Raw genomic sequence first — 21,094 nt, 5'->3', positions numbered from 1 at the left:
TCAAAAATCAACAGGTGTGTAACGTCCAGTTGGTTGTGATCAGGGCAAATTCAGCGGTTAGAACATGAAGCAATTTAAACGTTAAAAATAAGGCTTAAAAATATCCATGAAAACACGATGACATTGCATGACCAGCTGAACTCTGTCCCGTCACGGCGGTTGCAGTGATCGCGGTGGGCGCTGGGCGGCGCTGGCGGGTGGGGCTGCTCGGAGCGCGGGTTTGTCCCCACTAGGAGAACCTTTGGGAGAACGTCATCCCAAAAGGTAACAACTGCCCTGGTCAGACCCAGCCGGGAGTGCTTTTAAAAACAAACTTGTCATATATCTAATTAATTCTCTGACAATGATTTAGGAAAGAATCTGGAAAAATATTCTCTACAGTATCCTTGTTTTTCCTATTTGTACAGGACAAAAATGTCCTCAGATGTGTTACAGGGAAGATCAGATAGTTCCCATTAAGGATAGAAAGACAATGGAAACCCTTCTGGAGCTCCCAGGCAGCCACAGGGGAAGCAGAAAGGTGGGTGGGTTTAGTTCACTCACCAGCTGTAACCAAACCCAAAAGCCTCCTGAAGCACTGCAATAGAAAAGGCCTGAGTTTATTTTTCATTTAAAAGAATGACAATCATATTGACATTTTTAATATTAAAAAACATAGTTAGCAAAACCGATTACATTAAATCACTTATGTGCAGAAAATGAGCATAAACAGTCTAAAATAATTTCTCCCCATGTGAAAGTTCTATAGGAGTGACAGGGCTGCAGTTAAGAGCGTGAAGCATTGCTGGGGCTTACTGGAGTTCAAATGCTTTGGTGGGAGGAATAAAAGGGACAGATACAGGGACCTTGTTCCCTTGCAGACCTGCTTGTAGCTGGCACAGGGCTGTCCCTGTGTTTGTCCTGAGGGGCAGTGGGCGGGACAGGATCAGTTGCTGCTGCTCTTGTACACAGCAGTTACTGAAATAGCAGATGGGTCAACAGTTGCTGTTCTTGCAAAGTCATCCAAAAAATAAGAAAGCACCTCTGAAAGGGCTGTGGCCGATGTCACTTTCCTATAGGAGCTTAATGCTAAGAGGCAACATAAATAGGCAGGGACAAAATTACTGCTGGCTGAGGTGGCTCCTGGAAGAGGCTGCAGATCCCACTGTGCCACATGTATTATCTGACTGCTCTGAGCAGAGGAATACTCTGAAGGTGACGTGCCCTGCACCTCTCCCCATCTACGAGCAGGGATAAGTGGAGGGGCAGGGACCATAACAGTGCTTTAGGAAAACCAAATGCTGAAGGTTTCCAGGCCTCCCATGACCTACACCAAGCGGCTGCTCCAAAGCAGCACCTGCTCCTCCAGAATGTTTATTTTTTTGCCATTAAATCCAAAAAGAGAAATGATAGTACCTATGGTACCTATGGACCATTAAGTCTAAAAAGAGAAATGATGGTGCAAAGCGTCTCACAACAGAGCACACCTCTGTGCTGCTCCTTCGTTGACAGGAGCTGAGCCCTGGGAGGCAGCTGGGCCTTGGTCGCTGTCCTGCACTGCGTTGGGGTGTCATAGAAGGGGTATGTCACATTCAGAGCAGATGCTGTGGCCTAAAAACTGACAGTCGTGGCTCTGGGGCACTGCCTGGAGCTGCTCACAGGGTAATGCTCTTCCATTCCCAGGCTGTTCTCAGCTCCTGTCAGCTGTGCCAGGGAGTGTGACACTGGTAACAGTGGTCTGGCTTGTCTGGACACCAGCAACTACCTGGCTTCAGAGGATGGATGGATGGATGGAGGGATGGGTTGGTGGGTGGGTGGGTGGATGTCTGCTCATTTATTTAAAGATCTTTGAATGAACACAGCTGAATGTTCCTGCTTTTGTAATGGCTCTGCAGCTCTGGCTTAATTAACGTCTGGAGTTCATGGAGGCGCTCCCAGGACTGGGAGAAATCATCCGGTCCTTCCCCACAGCCACCAACGGGTGGGACACTGGGGTACCCCGGATGCACCATCAGTTCAATGGTCACTGTCCTGCTCTGCAGTGCTGGGTGTGCAGGCGAGGGCGCCCTGGATGTGACCTCCACGATGGCAGAGTTGATGGCACTCCAGATGCTGCTCACAGACATGTTCTTGCCCATGGTGCTCAGGCCTATATAAATGTCAGGCCACCTGGAGCCAGGGGAGAGAATACTGATATTAATGCTAACGAGGTAGGTAGAGAACTGTGTTATGTCCAGTGGATTAGGAATCAAAATTTACCTACAATGTAAGACCAAAAAGGGGGAAGGGGATTTTAAAACTTTTAACTATAAGCAAAAGTGAAAACAGAACCTCACACCAGTTATGCTTTCTCTTTCCTTATTGAAACGAGGATCCTATTTCCAGCAGCAGTTCTGCAGTGACAGGAACCCCCCAGCATCAGCAGTGCTGCTGAGACTACTGACATACACTGTGTCACAGCACAGGGGTTGTTTGGTATCTGTGAGCTTACAGGTGCATTTTGTTGGCCCAAAGGGGAAGAGCAGAGCTAAACTCAGAAATGCCACACTATCAAAATCTTACACCTGAATAATAACCCTCAGGTAAGCAGAAACAAAAGTGACTGAAATAAAATGGAAACCACTCAGCTAAAGAAGCGTTCTGCCAGAATGTATCAAAGAGCCATAATAACTGGACAAAATGCTACTACTAGAGGACAGCTACAGGCTGGTTCTTAGTAGCTTTGACACAGATCTTTTTTCAAGTCTGGCTGCAAAGACTGGCCCTAGTGCAGCCTGAACAAGCCCAAGGCAGGTGAGCCAAGTACATGTGAGGGCAGAATGAGAACATTTTTGGAAGAAACCAAGGCTGCAGTTTTTACCTGCATGATCAAAGAACAGCCCAGCTGAACGCTGGGCTCTTCTTGAAAAGAGTCTGCAGGACTTAGCAGAAGAATTTGAAGTGTGAATATAGTACCCTTGCCGACACCTGTGCAATGAGCAGAGCCTTGTGCTCTCTGGCATCACAAGCCGGCTCCAGGGGCTCAGAGCGGTCCTTCTGCACAGGTGCTGAAGTCGAGTTGCAGCACTGAGTTCCCCGAGCTTTCGGCCGCCTGTGCTTTGTGTTTCCCTGGGTTTCCCCGTGTTCATGTTTTGGTAAGAGCTCACCCCTTCTCACCTGCCTCACCGGGAGCGGCCGGAGCAGGGTGGATACAAACACGCAGGTCCTCGGGTGGCCCCACCAGTTCCCCTGTCCCCCAGGCAGCCCCTGAGCATGCAAGGTTTCCACTGCGCTGTCCTGGTGTGCACCTGCCTGAAAGGTGCGTTACTCTCCTGCTGAACTGCCCTGTGAGTTGTTGTGCCCTTCCTTCCCTTAGAAACAGGCTGGAGCACAGCCCACAGGCTCTGGAGGGATGAGGCAGGGTGAAATGCCAGCCTGATGCTGCTGTTCAGGACAACTGATACCAAAAAAATTAACTAAAAAAATAACTTTTTCAGTGGACTGAGAAAGTAACAAAATCTGCCCCAAAGGACAGGTGACTGCAAGGGTATCAAGTGAAATGTCTTTAATCCATAAGGCACTGTTTAAGCTTATAAGAAAAATATGTTACTGGGGGAAGGGCTGAGCTTTTCGGACTTGGCCCCTGAGGTGCAGGACAGACAAGGCTGTTTGCTTAGAGCAGTGACTGCTAGCTGTGGCACTGCGAGCTCTGAGCTTCTTGCTTCCCCTTAATGACAAACACTTGTTTCTAATTAGTCTCTTTCCTCCTACTTAAAACCCTTTCTTCACTCTGCCAGGTAGATGAAAAGTTATTTCTTGAAACCTTTCCCTAGATCATACTTTTAGTATTCCAGTGTTGATGCAGCATTTCTCTTGCCACCCCAGATGCCAGGCTAATGCAGCTTCACTAGGAAGGCTGAGAAACATACCCTGAAAAGAACATTCCCTTTCAGGTGAGGAAGTGAGTCATCTCTGTTCAAACAGAACTTCCCAAGCCCTAGTGCCCCTGACACTTTTGTACTCCTCCTGAATCTCTCTGTAAGCCCAGAAAAGGAAAGAGAAAGGTGGTGTTCCATTTTTGAAAGATACTATCAGGAACTGATAAGATCTTAAAGTTTTACTGCAAAAAGGATGGGTAATGCCTGTCTTACCTTATTCCGTGCTTTGTAAACACATCCACTGTGTTAAAAGAATCTTCTTCTACTCCCAGATAAAAGTCCATCAGGGATGGTGGAATCCAGTCACAGTTATGAAGGCCTGGCTCTACTGGGACACGAGTGTACTTAATCCCATATTCCTCTAACACCTCTGCAAACACATGCCTGACCTCTGCAAATATAACCAGGGACAGTATAGTCAGGAATTGGGTAACCAGCTCATCATCTCCCCTGTGAGATGTTAGCACAGAGGCTTCTTTCCTTCCCATGTTCAAGAAAATAAAATCACATTTGGTTTATCTTCTGCTGAAATGGTTTTCTTCGTCTGGATAGGGGTCACCTTCTATGCTGGAAATATTTCTCCCTCACCATCTGCTGTAGGTGCCTTGTAGGTCTTCCCTTCAGCACTGAGCATTTAGTCCAGCCCCCCCTTCTAAGTGAGTGACTCTGGTCTTAAGAGTGCACCAGAGGTGACTGCATTGTCAGGAATGAGTTCTTCATCAAGTCCCTGCAAGTCAGAGCAATGTTATCCAGAGGCAGTTTAGAACTGGAGTGGGGAAACCTGGATTCTTTTTTTACTCAGTTTTCTGTACCACAGTGACCTTATTTTCAAAATGAAGACAAAAGGTACTCGGTCATCTCTTAAACATGCTGGGACCTGTGGGCAGGGACTGGGATGGAACTAACTGACAGGATGGAGCTCTTGTAGCACCTGAAGAGTCACCAGCTTTTGCAAACTGTAGAGCAAGTGTCTTATTGCTCAGACAGGGAGCTGTGGTAGGGGAGGCCCCTCTTTAGTGACTCTCTGACTCCCTCACCTGCTTGGCACTGGGAAGAGGAAGATTTCCTTCTCACCTGGGAGGACGTGGACATGCTGGTGCCCATCCATGTGAGGAGGTAGGTGACCTGTCAGCTCATGGAACAGCTCCACCTGGGCCTTTAGCTCCTGCTTCACCTGTGCCGCAGAGAAGGGTCAGAGCAAGACCTGTCAGGAGGCTCAGAGCAGGAGAGTGGAGGGGCTGCTGGGGACATCACTGGCCATGAGTCAGGACCTGGCCCTGTGAGGCACCAAGTGCTGTGATTATAAATGGATCAAATGGATGTGCAGCTCTGCTGGGTTGCCCAGAGCCTTCCCCCAGGCATAGGGCTCTTTGTGGTACTGGTCATAGGGATGGTGCTGATACTGGGATTTTCTAAAATACATAGAGCATTTGAATACCCATTTCCCTTTAAAATGATTGAGGAAATGGGTGCTCATATCCCATAGGCAGTTTTGATCACCTGAACACGTTTGTTAGTGCTCACAGAGCAGAACCAGCCATCTCCCTAGAGAACAAAAGCCTGTTACAAGCAGATGAAAAGCCTAGTGCCTATTTAGGACTTCTCTGTCATTTGCCCTTTAGTGATCTCTAGTTTTTTTGTAAATACCAGTTCCAGTGCCTCTTCTGCCCCCTCAGATAAGTAGTTAACAGGACATTAGCGTATGCAGGCACTGAAATGGGGAGGAATGACTTCTAAAAGGCTGCAGAGCCTCTGGCAGAAGGAGGCCCAGGTCCTGGAAAGCCATCTCCAGCTGCACAGGCAGTACAGTCATCTCTAAGCTTACTCACAGCTGGGATCTGGGAAATTTCTTCAGCTGTTATGTGCTGGGATAAATGCAGGCTGATCTTTACCAGGAAAGCAAGTTGCAGGGTTGTATGTGGTCTTCTCCTACCTCTGACATGTTCAGGAGACCTCTTGATAGAGCTGTTCTGAATCCCATTTTTCCATGGAAGAATCCATCCTGGTTGAGCAGAGAAGAGTTTGTTTTGAGCACCTCACACACAGGGGAGCCCTCAGAAAGGTTGGCATGAAGGCCTATTGGGATGCTGTACCTGTAACAAGAATGAAATATCTGCTAAGCTTTGCACCTCCCTTACTGTGGCCAAAGTGGGGGGGGGGGGGGGAGGAGATTTCAGTGAAAGAACTAGACTGATCTCAAAAGTGTTGATGTACTCACTGGAGCACATCTTTGTATTTCTGCTCTGCTAGAAAGAAAAGCACAGTGACCCTAACCAAAGCGGAATATCTCCAGATAACCACCCTGTGCAGTCTGCCAGGGGCCAGTCCGTGAGACTTCCCAACTCTGCTCCCACCCTGGCTCACATCATGAGGTACTCTGGGCTAAATGCTGTAACTACACTTAGTAACTGCAGTTACCAGCGATCAACAGAAAAATCTGGACCTTGTATCCTTTTCTAAAACACTTCATTAGCTGTTGCCAGGTATCCCATTGAGTTGTTCACCATATTAAAGATGGTACATTTGAGACATCTGAGTTTTACTTGACAACTTCTAAAGCTGCCCTTAAGTAGAATCCAGTGCCCAAGGCAGCTGTTATGGCAACAGCACAGGCTACAAGTGTAAATACTGTCTGAGTTTAAGAGTTTCCTGGTCCAAGGGGCTGCAGCTGGAATTGCCTGCAGTGTCATGGTTCCTACGTACTGGTGCAGATGATCACTCAGCGAGTGACAAAGCTGAGCAGTATAGAGCAACACCTCTCTGGCACAGCCAAAGGAATAGTGCAGGGGGCTCATAGTGAAGTGTAGAACCTTGCTAAGGAAGCACAAGGGTACAACGGATTAACTAGTTGCACTCTAACATTTTTTAAAAAAATGAAACTCTGGAGCTGGCGTAGCTGGAGAGCCCCTCTGAGCCACAGGGCTTAGGGGAGTGTTGGTGTTTCCTTCTTGGTCTGTGCTGTGGATTCCCCTGCAGTGAAAACAGGACTTGTGAGTGCTCAGATTTGTGCTGGGTCTCATTAGCATTTCTGCAAATCCTCAGAATCAGTAGCCAAAATGACGCTTTGAAACTTTTTCCAAGACAACCCCTGGCCTCCGGCTGACCCAGTAAGTGCGTGACAGAATTGCAATGTTCCACCTGTGCTGCCCAGGCTGAGTCATGGTGCAGAGTGAATTTCAAGGCAACAAGTCTGTGATGCTTTAAATCGTTCTTGGAACTTCTGCATGAGGCTGCTAAAACTGAGATTGGTCTGTCCCTGGTACAGCCCTTGTACCACAGGGAGGAAAAAAAAACCAATCTCCGTTTAGGCAAAGTGTGCAAAAACCAGATCTTCCCCTTCTGTCTGCTGCCCTGAAGCTGACTGGTAAAACAGCAAGTTACTGGAGACAGGACTATGGATGGATTGGTCCAAGTCAGAGTAATTTAGCTCCTTCAGGTCCTAAAGCTTTGACCCTCACAGGGCAGAAAGTCTCTTTCCTGGCTCCTCCATGTCTCGTGCTCCAAGTAGATGGTGCAGTTAGTTGCTAGATACTACTTCTCAAAGACATAAATGTTAAGAGTCAAGTTATATGCTCAGATCTTTGGAACAAAATGAGTCCATGTCTTTCCAGTCCACTGTCTGATTAAGGAGTTTGAATGTTTGTTTAATGGAGCAAAAGAGCTTATGGGGAGAAGGATCTCCACTGTTTTTTCTGACCTAGTGATTTCTGTGCAGCAGGGCCTGATTGTTTTGTTGATGATAAATATTCCTCTGGTGTTCACACCTGAGGCCTGAACACACGACACATGCACAGGAACTCCACAGAAGTGGAAGGTGCTGTCACTGCGAGTGTGGCCCTTGGGCAGGCAGCTGGGCAGGAGGCAGCTACAGAAGGGTTGCTGTGAGAGGAGGGCTTCCCCTCCATCCTGTGACCTGCTGGGCACCCTGCATGAGCCCAAAGACAGAGGGAGATCCTGTGGTTTTGTTTTGGCTTTTTTCAGAAGTCCACCCCAGATTCTTTTTCACATCTTTGGGAAGCTGCCCAGCATCAGCTGGAGCATTATTTGTACCAGAGTCACTGCTGTTTGCAAGAAAAAAGGATTCATGTGTTACCATGAATCAGCAGATGGAATTTTTTTGTTAAGTTATTTCCAGGAGAAGGCAAGACCCTCCAACAAGTGTGGGACAATGAGAAGCCAAGTGCTGCACTGGGGAACATGAGAGCTGCTCCTTGCCTGAGCCAAACTCAGCCCCAGAGCTGGGGAATGTGTGGAATGTGGAAGTGCAGAGAGAGCTGGCCTTGTCCTGGCTGTAAGGGGAGACCCTGACTGTAACATTAGAGCATGTTTCAGAGCTTTGGCCAACACCAGCTGAATATCTTAATAGTTTTCTCATGGAGTTAGTCCTGGCTGGTTAGACAGAATGCCCAGGCTGAGGCATCTAAAGAGGAATTGCTCGTGTTTAATGGCTCTGGGATACAGGGACTGAAACCAAAACTCAAAAAGCAGCATGTGAGAAACTTGATTAGAAATATCACTCCGTGGGAGATGCACAGAAGCAGGAGTACTGGGAAGGCTGTGAGGTTATGGGAAGGAGGACAATGCAATCAGTACAGCAGAGTTCTGCTGCAAGCCAGCTCTTCTCCCCACAGACTGTTATACACAAGGGACTAACTCTGCTGAGCACCTCTCACTACTGAAATGCAGATCCTGCAACCCAAGGGCAATGCCAAGACAGGCTGCATTGTAAAAAAGGAAAGGAGAAAAGTCAGGTAGTGGGAATATCCTGAAAGGGCCCCTTTTTCAGAGTGGCAGATGATTGTTTCTGCTACCCAAACATACTTTATAGTTGCCCATATCTTTTCAAAGGCTGTAAAATATCTGTTATTTTACTGGCTGAAATACTGAGACCAGCAGCTCAAGTAGCTTATATAGCATGTGATGCTGCCCTGGCAACAGAGCTCAGCTGTTGTGCCCAAGCCCTTTCCAGAGGGGATAGGGTGAGCCCTGCCGCTCACTGCTGGGCAGGTCTAACTGCTAATTGCTCACGTAAGATCCAAAATAAAAGGGTTGGCATTGAACTTCAGGCAGTAGTTTAGTTTCTGCAATGAAAACACTGCAGTAACAGCTACCATTGCCAAAGCAAAATGATGCTGAGGAATCTGCTTGGTGTCTCTAAGCTCTTCTTGGTGGTTGTTTTAAGCAGCAGCAACCCTTCCACAACCTGTTTGGAGAAGCCCATGTCCATATGTTTTCAAGTCCATCCCAATGCTCTGGAGAATGCACAGATGTGAAGCTGGATTTAGCACGGGGGTTCAGTTCACTCCTGATAAAGCCAAAGGACAGTGTCTAGAAGTGTGTGCTCCTACAGCATGAGCAGCATTAGACTGGGCTGCCTGGGAGCTTGCTGAGAAGAGGTTCAGGGCAGTAGCTTCTGCAGCCACTGAGGTTATTCTGCTAGTGATTTATTTCCACCCAAATTTGGCTGTTAAACCAGCCTGGCTCTGTGGTTCTCTGCTCAACATCTCTTGTAGAGGTAGAGAAAAAAAGAGGGAGTTGTGGGAAGAAGGAAATACCCTCACAACAAGTGCTACAAGGGGCAAGAAGGAATTTACCCTGGAAAGATTTCTGAGTCAGCAAGCTCAGTCCAGTAATCAGACAGAGGAAATACAATCAGCTAAACTGCTTCCTTTTCAAGTAGTTGCTTGTTTTGCCACACGGGTGCTCTGAACAGTCTCTGCTGAGGCAAAGTGCTCTGTGCAGCTGCAATCCCTGTTCATTCACATCCTTAGCAGTAAAGGCACCCTGGAGATGGTTACCACCCTGAGTCACTCTTTTAAAGTGCCCACCAGCTTTGCACATTTCTGAGCTTGGTGGACGAGTAACAGTGTCCTGGGTTCTGCCTGGCCATGGCAGGGGACTCTGTGCAGTCCCTGTGTTCCTGGGAGCAGTTGCAGTGGCTGAGGGAATTACTTGATTCACCAAGAACAGTCCCAACTGAGTTGTTGAATGCTGCAGGCTCTGGCATAACAATAGCACTTACCTTTTCCTTGATGTGTAAACAGCTCCCACCTTCAACATCCTGTTTGTGCCATCCAGGAAATTACTGTTCATCAGGTTTCAGCCCAAGGGTGAAACAAGTTAGATGTACCTAGACACCCTGCTTCAGTAAACATCCACGTCTGAAGCCAAAGTCTGAGGCCAGACAAAGCAAGTCTGTGCTTTGTGCAAAAACATGCAAGTCTTAGTTTCTCTATGTTGGCATTTGCATACTTCCTCCCCCCCACACTTTCATCATTCAGCAAACTGTAAGATTTGTCTTTCCTCAAATAGCATTTTTCTTGCTCTAATACCGCTAAAGCCTTATTTCTGCTGCAAGAAATGCTCCAAAGCCTCTGCAGTGTTAAGAACTGGTGCTGTAACATAGCTTAGGGACCTGAGTTTCTGTTGTAATTACATCTTTGTATGAAGTGAAGCTCCTGTGTCTATAACCTTACATCAGCAAAAAGTGCTGTTGCCAGTAAAGTCACTATGATCTGGAATTACAGTTTAAGACCTTGGATTGGGCTCCACCCCTATCCAAACAGTTCAGCAATGGTGCTGTCTGCTGTGTGATTAACAGTCACATAAAAGGGTGATGAGAAAGCATGAGAGATTTCTAGATTAGTCAGATGTTAACTGGGAGTGTCAGAATTAAGTCACAATTTACACACACATTTTGCAATTAGTGTTGATGGGAAAGGAAGTGAAAACATAAAGAGCAATTAAATGTGGTTTGTTAAGATTCTTTTGTTAAATGTAGCCAGATGTTGTAGGGGCTTCAGCTTTTGTGTAGCTGATGTTCAGCATTTAGACTGTGAAAAAACACCCAGGATATGGCAGCAAACTATCTTTCTATCTCTGTCTCTTTCTATCTCTGTATTTCCAATGAAAAATGAAGGGATTTATTCATTTCAGGTTACAAAATAACCCTTCCAATTTCAGGGAAAGGCTCTGGAATAATCACCAAGAAGACTGGCTAACTTCAAGATAGGGCTTGCTAAGTAGAAAACTGAGATTATATTATATGGATAATGAGGAAGTCACAGTCAGTCAATGCCACACAAAGAGAAAAGTTTTGAGTTACTGAAAAAAACTTTAACCCATAATGGTAGCCTGTTCTCCCACCTGCTGTTCCGGTTTTGTTTTTCTCTGGCAGTTGCTATCAGTAGGTTTGTCGTTTGGTGATGGATCAGCCCTCTGCTGAAACTTCTCTGTTGTCTGAAGCAAGTGGGTTCCTTCTTTTAGCCCAGTTGTGACACTGAATGAGAAAAGCCCAATATCCTGAGTCTGGATGTTAGGGAAGGTGTATTTTTTAGTTCTTGGTTCTGCTGCAGGTTCTGCAGTTAGTTTGTGTTAGAGCTGGTACTAAGATCTGCTGATTATCATCACATTTCTGCCAAGGCTTCTATTTAAAACTCAGGGCAACAGATGGTATACCCAGAAACCTACAGAATTACCATGAAAATGAAAGCTAGAACTAAATTTCAGAGGAACCATGTTCCTTTCTGAAGGATGCTGAGTTCTAACTTTGCAGGGCAGCACAAGGTGCTTAGGGTGGAAAAGTTGTCTTGCTACTAATTAGCTTTGCCTGTGTCCAATTCCTGAAAACAAGGGGAGGAAAGAGAGCTCAAGACTTGCAGTGACAAGCCACCATGTCACAGACAGTTAATCAAGAACCACCCAGATGATTTTCACAAGCCAAAGAAGCAGTCCACCACTCTGACAATCCTGCACACGTGCACCACGTCACGTTAGCACTCTGGTGCAAAAGACCAAATTCCACAGCACTGGAACAGGCCCCAGGAAAGAACAAGCTATTTCCTTCAAGCCTCTTCTCTCAGCTGGTGATAGATCCACTCTTCCTGCTTGCACCACTGATCAAGGCTGAATAGGGGAAGATAAACTCAGGGAGAAAAAAAACAGGCAGGCTTTCATCCCTTAAAACACAAAGCCTCAATATTCACAGTAGTATGCTAAATGACACCAAGCAGGGGGAAGAGGGAATAAGAATGGCAGGACAGTCAAGCAAGTGATGCTTTCTGATTTTTGCACCACAAGATGAGGAGGATTCAATGACATTTCTAGTAAGTCAGACCTATTTGGCATTCGTGTACATCAGCCTTTGCAACAGAAGAACATCTCAGGGGTGACACAGGAGTTCATTTACACACACAGGTGCCAAGTAAGCAGCAGTTGAGGCTGGGCTTGCATTAGAACATGAGGAACCCTTTTCCCCACACCTGCAAATGCTCCCCCCATGCCTGGGTAGAGCTGAATACAGCTGCAGAGAGTTACACAAATGAGGAACTGTAGAACCTGGGCTGTTGATCTTTAGTGTTGGCAGATGTTCCCAAAGTACCCCTGCTTATATGTTCAGAAATAGATTTAAATCCATTTTATTCACATCCACAATTCAAAATTACCCCCACCCCCAAAGAAGAAAATGAAATTGTAGCAGCAGGCTGCAGCTTCTGCTTTCACCTGCTCTCCAGCCTGGCTTTTCACACCCAAATCTGCTCTCAGCACAAGTGTCATAACCTGGATTCAAAGATGCTTTTTAAATCTCTGATTACATGGCCTACTTTCCGGCAATGGAAACGAGGCCAGGTGGATGCTATTTTAAAAGCCTTCTAAAGACCATGGCTAAAATAGCTGACAACATTGCTGGACCACTGGGTCTTAAAGGGTTTCACAGGGTGTCTGAGAGAAGTGCTGGCCTTATCTCTGTGTTTTGTATTTCATTTGTTTCATTTACTAACAGGACTTTAGGAATCCTAACAGTGTGGTGCCCCTCCCCTTATCATCCCCAGGCAATTCCTCTCTCGATGTTTGTGTGGAATCTCCAGCCTTTTTAACAGACCAGTCTGTCACTAACACCACACCCTGCCTTTCCTCTATCATCCTACACTGAAGAAGCTACAAGCAATATCCAAGTACCCCTAAAACCACAGCAAATTGAGGAGAGATGCTGGTTTATAACTAAGCCCTTGTAGAATCACACCTTTCCCTGATTCTGCAATGAGCCCAGATGACCTTGTGTTCATCCTGGCTGAAATGGATCAAATTAAATGAGATTTAAAGATTTGTGCTTTTATGCTCTAATAGTTTTAGGGGTAGCAGATTGGGCTGAGTGTATAATGTGCATTTTCTTTCTGATGATGCATCTTTTAGAAGTGTGGAAAGAGAAAGTCTAGCAAATCCAAATTCTACTAGTCAAACTGTATAAGTGGCTTCCTGACCTGAGAGGGAAAAAAGGTGTGGTGGCTAATACCAGAGAAAGACCATTATGGGTATGGTTGCAGGTCACTGATTTTACTATGAAGAGTCTTAGTAAATGTGCCTGAATCCAGTTTTCTTATACCAGCCTGAGCTATGACACAGTATTTATTCTGGGGCCACAAAATGTTAAATTTTCCAGGCTTGGCTCCCGAGGGAGCTAAAGAAAGTAGCTTACCTCCTTGCCAGCTTCGCTGCATCTGCTGCAGCGCTTCCGTTGACTAGAAGGGACACGTTAGATATTGCACCGGCCAGGAAACAGTCCACGATGCCTTGGTTTCTCCGAGGACAATAGCCAAAGTCATCTCCAGTTACTATTAGCTTCACCTGAAGCATCCTTAGATGTCATCCCTAGCAAAAAAGTAAAGGAGATTAGATCGGAACACTCGTCAGTCTGCAGATCACAGGCAAACAGGAAAAGACAAGCTCACCGGGGTCGAACTCGATGGTGACTCAGCCCCCGACTAACTCCTCCTGCTCCACCTCATCCCGCCGCTGGCTCGCCGCGCAGGGGCCGGATCTGCGTGTGGCCGCCGGGCTCACACCAGCCCTGCCCTCGCCTGAGGAAGGAAAGCCTTGCCTGCACTTTGTACCGCCGAGGATGGGGAGCGGGCGAGAGGTCAGGGACTCGGTGGAATGATTTTATCGACCGAGGGCGCGTCAGGGGTTCAAATTCTGTTCCTCGGGCACACCCCCGCCCGCGGTGCGCAGTGAAATGGCCACGGGTGCGGATCACCTGAGGCCACCCCGCAGCCGTGACGTCCTCGCCGCTACCGATGCCCGCCTGCGGGCCGTGTCCCCGGAGAGCAGAGCGGCCTCCGGCGGCCCAGGCTCTCCCTCCCACAGCGGCAGGGGCACCGAGGTCCGCCGGCCCCCTCCCGCCCCCGGGGCGGCGCGTACCTCCGCTGCAGCCCGGTCCCGGTCCCAGGGCCGCCGCCAGCTGTGCCCGCCCGCCCCGCCGCGCATCCCCGCGGCAGCCCCGGCCCGGAGCTCCCCCGCGAAGAGGCGAGAGCAGGGCGGCCCCGCCGCAGCGCCGGCGCCTCCGAGCGCGCCGAGCACCGGGATCCGCCCTGCTGGCGGCCTCTGGCGGCGGCGGCACGGCACGGCACGGCACGGCACGGCACGGCACGGTACGGCACGGCACGGCACGGCACGGCACGGCACGGCACGGCACGGCACGGCACGGCACGGTACGGCACGGCACGGCTGCAGTCGGGCTGCCGCAGGACCCGTGCCGGGGTGCTCTGGCGCAGGGCCCGGAGTTGGCCCCGTGCCGCTCTCTGTGCCGCCGGCTCTCTTGGCAGCGCAGGGATCGGACGTCTCTCCCCACAGAATGCGTCAGGTTGGAAGGGACCAGAGTGGGTCATCTGGTCCAACCTCCCCACTTAAGCAGGGTCATCCCAGAGCACATGGCACACGATTGCATCCAGATGGTTCTTGAGTATCTCCAGAGAGGAAGACTTCACACCCTCTCAGGCCAACCTGTTCCAGTGTGTGATCATTCACACAGTAAAGAAGTTCTTCCTCGTATTCAGGTGGAACTTCCTGTGCATCAGTTTCTGCCCTTTGCTTCATCCTACTGACTGGCACCACTGAGCAGAGCCTGGTTCCATCTTTTTGGCATCCTCCGTTAGATACTCACATACATTGATGAGGACCCCCCTCAGTTGTCTGTTCTTGAGTCTGAACAGGCCCAACTATCTCAGCCTTTCCTTGTAAGAGAACTATTTCAATCCCTTAATCATCTTTGTTGCCCTCCACTGGCCCCCTCCAGAAGCTCCATGTCTCTCTTGTACAAGACACTTCTGAGGTGGGACCTGCCTGGAGCTGCTGGTGGGATAAGCAATTCAGTTTGTGCTCTGTGGTGGCTTCAGTGCAAAATTGATCATCCCAACAAGGCCATGAATATATAATCCTGCCATCCATGACTCTCACAGTAGCCACTTGCTTGTTTTTCCCCACCTTGATTTGCTGGCAGTGTGCACTCAGTCTGAGTTTAGAGCCATAGGTCAGCAAACCCTGGCCAGAAGGTGCCACAGTTCTTGGTGCTGGGCTGGGGAAGGGCAGGGAGAACAGAAAAGTTTCACAAACGGCAGCTTCTAAGATGCTGTCGTTCAGTCTGGATGTCAGCCAGTTCTCCATCAGTCTGCATGTAAAATCCTGTTTGTCCTGGCATTGAACTGCTGCTTTTTCTTATTGCAGAAAGCTATTCTGGATCTACCAAAATGAAAGTGCCGAGTACTCAGCTTAGAAATGGTGAGTGGGAGATACTAACAGCCTGTGTTTTTCACCTGTGGAAGAAGAAGAAGTTCTATCAAAGCCGAACGAGCCCCTTTTTGGTTTGTAATGTTTTCCCAAAATATTCACCCCTGCTTCTGATATTGCAGGAGAAACAACAAACTCATGCTTGGGGCAGGGAGTGTGGTAGGTCAGAAAGTGCCACGGTAACATGTCCATGGATCTGGGGTAGCTGTCCTGGTGGTCGCTGCTAACCTGTTCCAGGAAGCAGGGATCACACTGGGACTGGGACTCTTGCATGGCTGATGGTGATATCCATGTCTGAATCTGTGCCAGTATGGAGGTAAAAGAAGAAAGAGCTGTTAAGCGCAAGCGCAGGCTTCTTGGAAGAGCAGCTGGGTGAAACAGGTTGGAAAAAGCTTCAAGGGTTGTTTATGTGGACTGACCATCCTGCTGCTTAATTCATAGATAAGGCAAAGTTATTCGGGTTACTTACTCTGGGCAGTCCTTGCATAAAGAAACCAAAGCCTCCAAGTGTCCCCTCTATCAGCAGAATTCAGCTCCTGAAAGGCAGACAACATATCCACACCCCAAAGTCAGAGATATGATGTGCAGGCACAACCAGAGACTGGCTGTCCTCAGCAAAGGAAGAATCATCAGTTTGGAGACAAACAAGCATAGTTCAACACGGGGAATTCCACTCTTTTCACACCTGTAGCTGAGGTATGAAAGATCTGTATGTGGGGGCATGAACACCTGCATAGCTAGTGGTTTTCCAGGTCTGTTTCCTCACAAGGAATTTGGAATCAGTGAATTGAGGTAGGTTGAACCCAGTCGATCTTTAGGCTTCATCAACTGCACACCACATAGCAAACTGCTACAGCACTTTGGGAGGGAAATGCCTCTGCATTGAAATTCAGGACTTCAGTTTGCCCTCTCTGAAAGTTATTATACTATCTGGAGTTCATTTCTTGGTATTTATGATAAAGGTTCCTAGAAGAAATTATCTCTAGGCAGAATAACACTTTTATTGAGGTCAGAAAGGGGCAGGTTATATAAAAGATGCATAGATGTTCAGTGGAATTTTCAGAATTACATTAATATTTACCTAAGATTGAAACCTATGTCTAGAGGTTTTTCAAATCCCATAAAGAACTAAATAATTGTAAAAGCTGCCTGATGTAACACACATGCATTTTTACATTCTGATTCTGAAACGGAAAGTTAGCAATCAAAACCACAATTCCAGTCCATGCCTACAAATTCCAAATAACTTCCTCAGCTTCAAATTACACTGTCCAAAGCAGAGCAGAGTTAAGCCTGAAATCGGTTTTCACAAATGTTGATCAAGAGCCGTTAAAATGAATTAAAGATACCAGAGGCAGGTCCTCATGTTCAGGAAAAAAAAGAAGAAAAATCTATATTTTATATATAAAGTATTAATGAATAAAATTTTTTATCATTTCTTGGCATGTTTTGTTTTGTTTTTTGGTATGGTTTGGGTTGGTTTTTTTTCCAGTGGCTGGAAATAGTTTATGCAACCTTTACTTCTAAGCACTCTCCTTCCTAAAGGGATGGAGTGAGGAAGGAAAAAAAATTAAGTTAGGAGCGTTCAGGCTTCTCAAAAGTCATGAGGAGATTGTTGAATGTCCTGTTGAAATTGCAGTCAGACACACTTTCATCTGTGAAAAAATACTTTCAGATTATCTTTGGTTTATGTTTGCTCCTGTTACAAAGGTACACCTTGAAATGATATTTGGCTTCAATGGCAATGGCATGAGACCATCAGCATAAATTAATAGGGCTGAAGTAAGAAAATCTGAAGAGTTCTTACAAATATCAAAAGTTTACATCAGAAGTAGGAGACAAAAAGATTTTTGCCTAATCAGAAAATGAGTATCAACAAAGTAGAATTAATCAAGAAACCCATTAGCCAAAATATCTCTGCTAGAAAACAGAACTAATGTCTCCAAAAGTCCCTAAAAGTCTACCATGAGAGCAGAGCACTCAATGAAGCAGGCTACTGCTGAACCTTTAAGAGAAAAAACCTCTAAAAAGTCTAGTAGTACAAATGACAGCCAGGGAGAAGTATCTATTTGATCAGACATGGAAGAAGAGATGGCTGTAGGAGCATGAGTATTCCTTGTCATCTCAAAAGAGTTCCTTCTCCAGAAAAGCTAGTGCTACCAATGAAAACATTGGGAATGCCTCAGCAATGTAACATAAATTAATCTGGAAGATCACTCACAGGGATTGTTGTTGTCTCCCGGCATCACTGAAAGCACCTGGAAAACCTCAGCTGATTGAATGGAAATGCACATTAATTTCTTTGGAGTTCTGAGGGGAGATCCCACGTTCTTGAAGCACCAATCCGGTTCGTTGAGAGATGGTGACAACATTACTGTACACAGATTGCCAGGACTCTGCAGAACTTCCAAGGAAATCTTCTCTACCTCAAAGACTAGAAACAGAAGACAGAGATTAAAAAATCCTCAACTCTATTCCCCCAGATGAAAAATCTTCAATTTAAACATGTATAAATGTATATGTTAATACTTTTTTCTTTTTTTTTTTAATCTGTTTATTTACTTACTCTGCTTGTTCTTACATTATGTTTATATCTACTGAATGCAAAAATCTGAACAAGTTATTTTGGATATCTAGTCCTTAAACAACTTAGGCTGAGTGATAAGGAACTGTAATTCTATAAATTTCTGGCAAGCAATTTTTTTATTTACTGTTCACTATTTGTATCAGGCTTAGGGGTCACAGTTAAAAGAGCTCTGTTGTAAGGTATTCCAGTGGAGATGAATGTTTGATCTGAAGTGAGGTTTACGAACAGCTATTCATCAGTGTAGGGTGAAAGAAGGAGACAGAAAAAAACACAGAATGTTTACAGACCTGGTTCTCTACTGTTACTGTCTTGAGTTCAGTACAGTTCTTCCTTACTGATATCAGAGAAAGGATCAGATGCAGAGAAAAATCAGTGGAAGAGCTTGTGTGGATTTGTCTTTGTATCAAGTACTAATGTCTTCGGAATTGTGCCCTGTCTTTTTTGCCTAAGGTTCATGTCAGTCTGAGAAAGAATCCAGGTGTTACTGCAATGTTTTCTGTAAATCAAAGGCTCTCTATACCAATAGATGCATCCGTGCTTTTTGGGGTGTAGATCAAGCCCAGGAGCTGCCAGCTCTGCTATCTTAGTTGTCAGTCACTGTTTTTGTCATGCAAAGCAAACAGAAAGTTTAAAGCATCTTTAACAAAGGCCAATATAAAAAGGAAACCCTTTTTTCTATAATCTGTTGCATTGGGGCAGCATACTCTGAAATTTTCTTGCGACACAGATTTTTCATTCCTGTATGCTAAAAGCATTTGGCAGTACCAAATCCTGTTTTTCAGGGAGGGCTGTGTTATACCTACAGCTGCACCTGAGTAGAAATGGCAGGCATTTTTAAAATCCTTGAAAATCAAATGTGCATAAGGAATGCAGAGTTAAGTGACTGAAGGCAGAAAGTTTTCTAGTTACATTTTACATTCTCCCCTTTTACAGTACTGTTGAATTATTTTGTTCATAATGAGATTCCTATCAAAAAAGCTGATATTTCCATGACCAGTGTGCAGTCACATAATTTCTGAGGCAATTTTACCTGTATCTTACAACAATCTACTGGAAACAATAGTGGGCCCTGTCACAATGGGTGGTTGTTAGTTGCCGTGGGTGTTTGGCATTGATGGGTTCTTTGTTGGCAACCATTCTAACCCAATTATGTTTCTAAAGTAGGACTGAAAAGCGTTGTAGGGAGCACCATGTAAATGGCACTAAATGCACTGAGACTGAGCGACCTCCCAGAAAGACAGACAGGTGCCAGCTAAAGCCCCATATGATTGATTTTCCATGGCTAAAATGGCAACCACAGACATCTGGGTTTGCCCCACTTAAAACAACAGCAGCAAATGCGAGATGTTGTCTTGGAACAGCAAGGCCACTTAGAATGACATAAAAATATGGTATTTGACTATCAATAGGGGATCTTTTGCTTTTCTGTGAGTAAACCTTTATACTTCCAGTACCAGGAAATGAGTTTTCAGTCCTGAGAAAAGCACAGTGTGTGTCTGTGTGTGTGTACACACATGTGCATGTGACAGAGTTTAGTACTAGGGCTTGTTTTAAAGCAGACCTGGCATTTAAGTCAGAGATTTTTCTTAGGTGTAGGTATAGCTAAAAAAATGGTCCAAAGCCAGCATAAAGAAAACTAACCATTCAATTGAGTGGTATCACATGGGTTGGAAAAAGCCTTGCAGCTCCAAGACCGGTGGAAGAGGAAGAGAGTCAGCTGAGCATCTTATGACGTTTGCACTAGCCAGCAACACTAATATGCTTTCTAAATCATCCTGCAATAGAAAGTGCAGCGTTTCAATTCTTTGCTGTTGCAGGCACATAATACCACTGTTACCAAAACTTAAGTCCCAAGGCAGGTGCCCATCTTCCCGTTTCCTTGCCACTAAGAAGATCCAAATATTTTGCTCTGTCAAATTACTTTGTATTCCTCAGAGTGTTACTCAGGACTCGCAGCAGGCTCTGATGTGATACATGGGTCAATCCAATGAGCAGTTTCAGAGGCAAAAGTTAACAAACTGTGTAGAAGTTCATGTGTCCTTTGTCCATGGCCGCTTCCTATTCAGATTCTTTTTTTTTTTGGGGGGGGGGGGTATTCAGTTTGCAAAACTATGCAATGAAGGACAGTGTGTATGTTGATTTATGCAGGTGTTTTTTCTAAAGAATAGAGTTTAGTAATCTCTTTGTTAGAACTCCACGAGACTGAAGCACAGAAAGTGAACTTCAGGATCCAAAAGCAAAGATGTTATTGCTACAACTTACTGTTACAGCAAGCAATATGAGTTCTTCTTTGTGTAGTGTTTATGTCCTATCATCAGAAGCTCAAATACAATCCAGGAATTACTGGATCAGTGATGTATTATCATGCAAGTCAATTCACAAACACGAATTCCCTTTGTTCTTCAACACTATCTTACTTTTCTCTGCAAATCCTCCAAATGGGTAGATATTTACTCAACTTTAAGAGCAGGAACTGCAGGGAGGAGCAGTCCTAAATGTGCCACCTACCAGCTCTGAGCTAAAAGTGGCTTGAACGCAGCAGCACTTAGTGCCTCTTAGTGCCACCTCTGGCTGCCCGAGGCTGTATCTAAACCATTACCTGTACGTGGGCTGGTGACCCCCGAGCAGCTTTGTGCCTGACAGTGCTCTCGCTGTGAGGACCTTTTTTCTTCTCCTGGCTCTGATGCTAATTGGACAGTCCTCCTTACAGCACGTTTTCCCGCAAGGCCTTTGAGCAACCAGTCAGTGTGACCTGGCTATAATTTTTCATACAGCCCAGAGTGGACAGCAGCAACAGACCTGGCGTCTCCTCCGACATTCTCGGCAAGGGCAAACTCACAGTGAGATCAGCACAGCCGTGTCAGCGCTGCCTCGGCGGTGACACCGCTCCGGGCCGCCCGTTCCGGGGGACTGACTCTAACGGAGCAGCGCCCGCGGTTCTCCTTCGCGTCCTCCCCCGGGGGCCGCCACGCCGCGGGCTCTCATTGGCCGCTTTTCTCCGTGCCCGTTCGCCGTAGCCCAATCCGAGAGCGCGGTGGAGCGGGAAGCA

The 21,094-nt window shown here is 46.4% G+C and overlaps 1 protein-coding gene across 7 annotated transcripts; it reads right to left on the bottom strand.

The window, feature by feature from the left end:
* Positions 1-578: 578 nt before the first annotated feature.
* On the bottom strand, positions 579-20,992 carry YDJC (YdjC chitooligosaccharide deacetylase homolog). 7 transcript variants are annotated; one of them, XM_064675353.1, is made up of 7 exons: positions 20,885-20,992; positions 17,680-17,892; positions 13,372-13,544; positions 5,830-5,989; positions 4,971-5,070; positions 4,110-4,287; positions 579-2,148 (listed from the first exon to the last, which is right to left on the bottom strand). In XM_064675353.1, exons 3-7 carry the CDS (start codon positions 13,527-13,529, stop codon positions 1,818-1,820), a joined length of 927 nt encoding a protein of 308 aa, XP_064531423.1. In that variant the 5' UTR covers positions 13,530-13,544; positions 17,680-17,892; positions 20,885-20,992; the 3' UTR covers positions 579-1,817. The 7 variants fall into 7 exon arrangements, with proteins under 7 accessions (XP_064531423.1, XP_064531422.1, XP_064531419.1 ...); XM_064675352.1 differs by having other exon boundaries at positions 20,845-20,974; XM_064675349.1 differs by having other exon boundaries at positions 20,645-20,970.
* Between the last annotated feature and the right edge of the window lie 102 nt (positions 20,993-21,094).

This window comes from Pseudopipra pipra, chromosome 18, assembly GCF_036250125.1.
Source record: "Pseudopipra pipra isolate bDixPip1 chromosome 18, bDixPip1.hap1, whole genome shotgun sequence".
Taxonomy (NCBI): domain Eukaryota; kingdom Metazoa; phylum Chordata; class Aves; order Passeriformes; family Pipridae; genus Pseudopipra; species Pseudopipra pipra.
Note: the sequence above shows the minus strand (reverse complement) of the source record. Positions and strands in the feature narration are given on the sequence as shown.

Excerpts from the sequence above, each read along its gene's own strand:
- YDJC (XM_064675353.1), bottom strand. The coding sequence starts at position 13,529 with ATGCTTCAGGTGAAGCTAATAGTAACTGGAGATGACTTTGGCTATTGT. Across the intron at positions 5,071-5,829 it reads GTCTCCTGAACATGTCAGAG|GTGAAGCAGGAGCTAAAGGC; the intron begins GTAGGAGAAGAC and ends TCTGCGGCACAG. Across the intron at positions 2,149-4,109 it reads TTTACAAAGCACGGAATAAG|GTGGCCTGACATTTATATAG; the intron begins GTAAGACAGGCA and ends CCCTGGCTCCAG.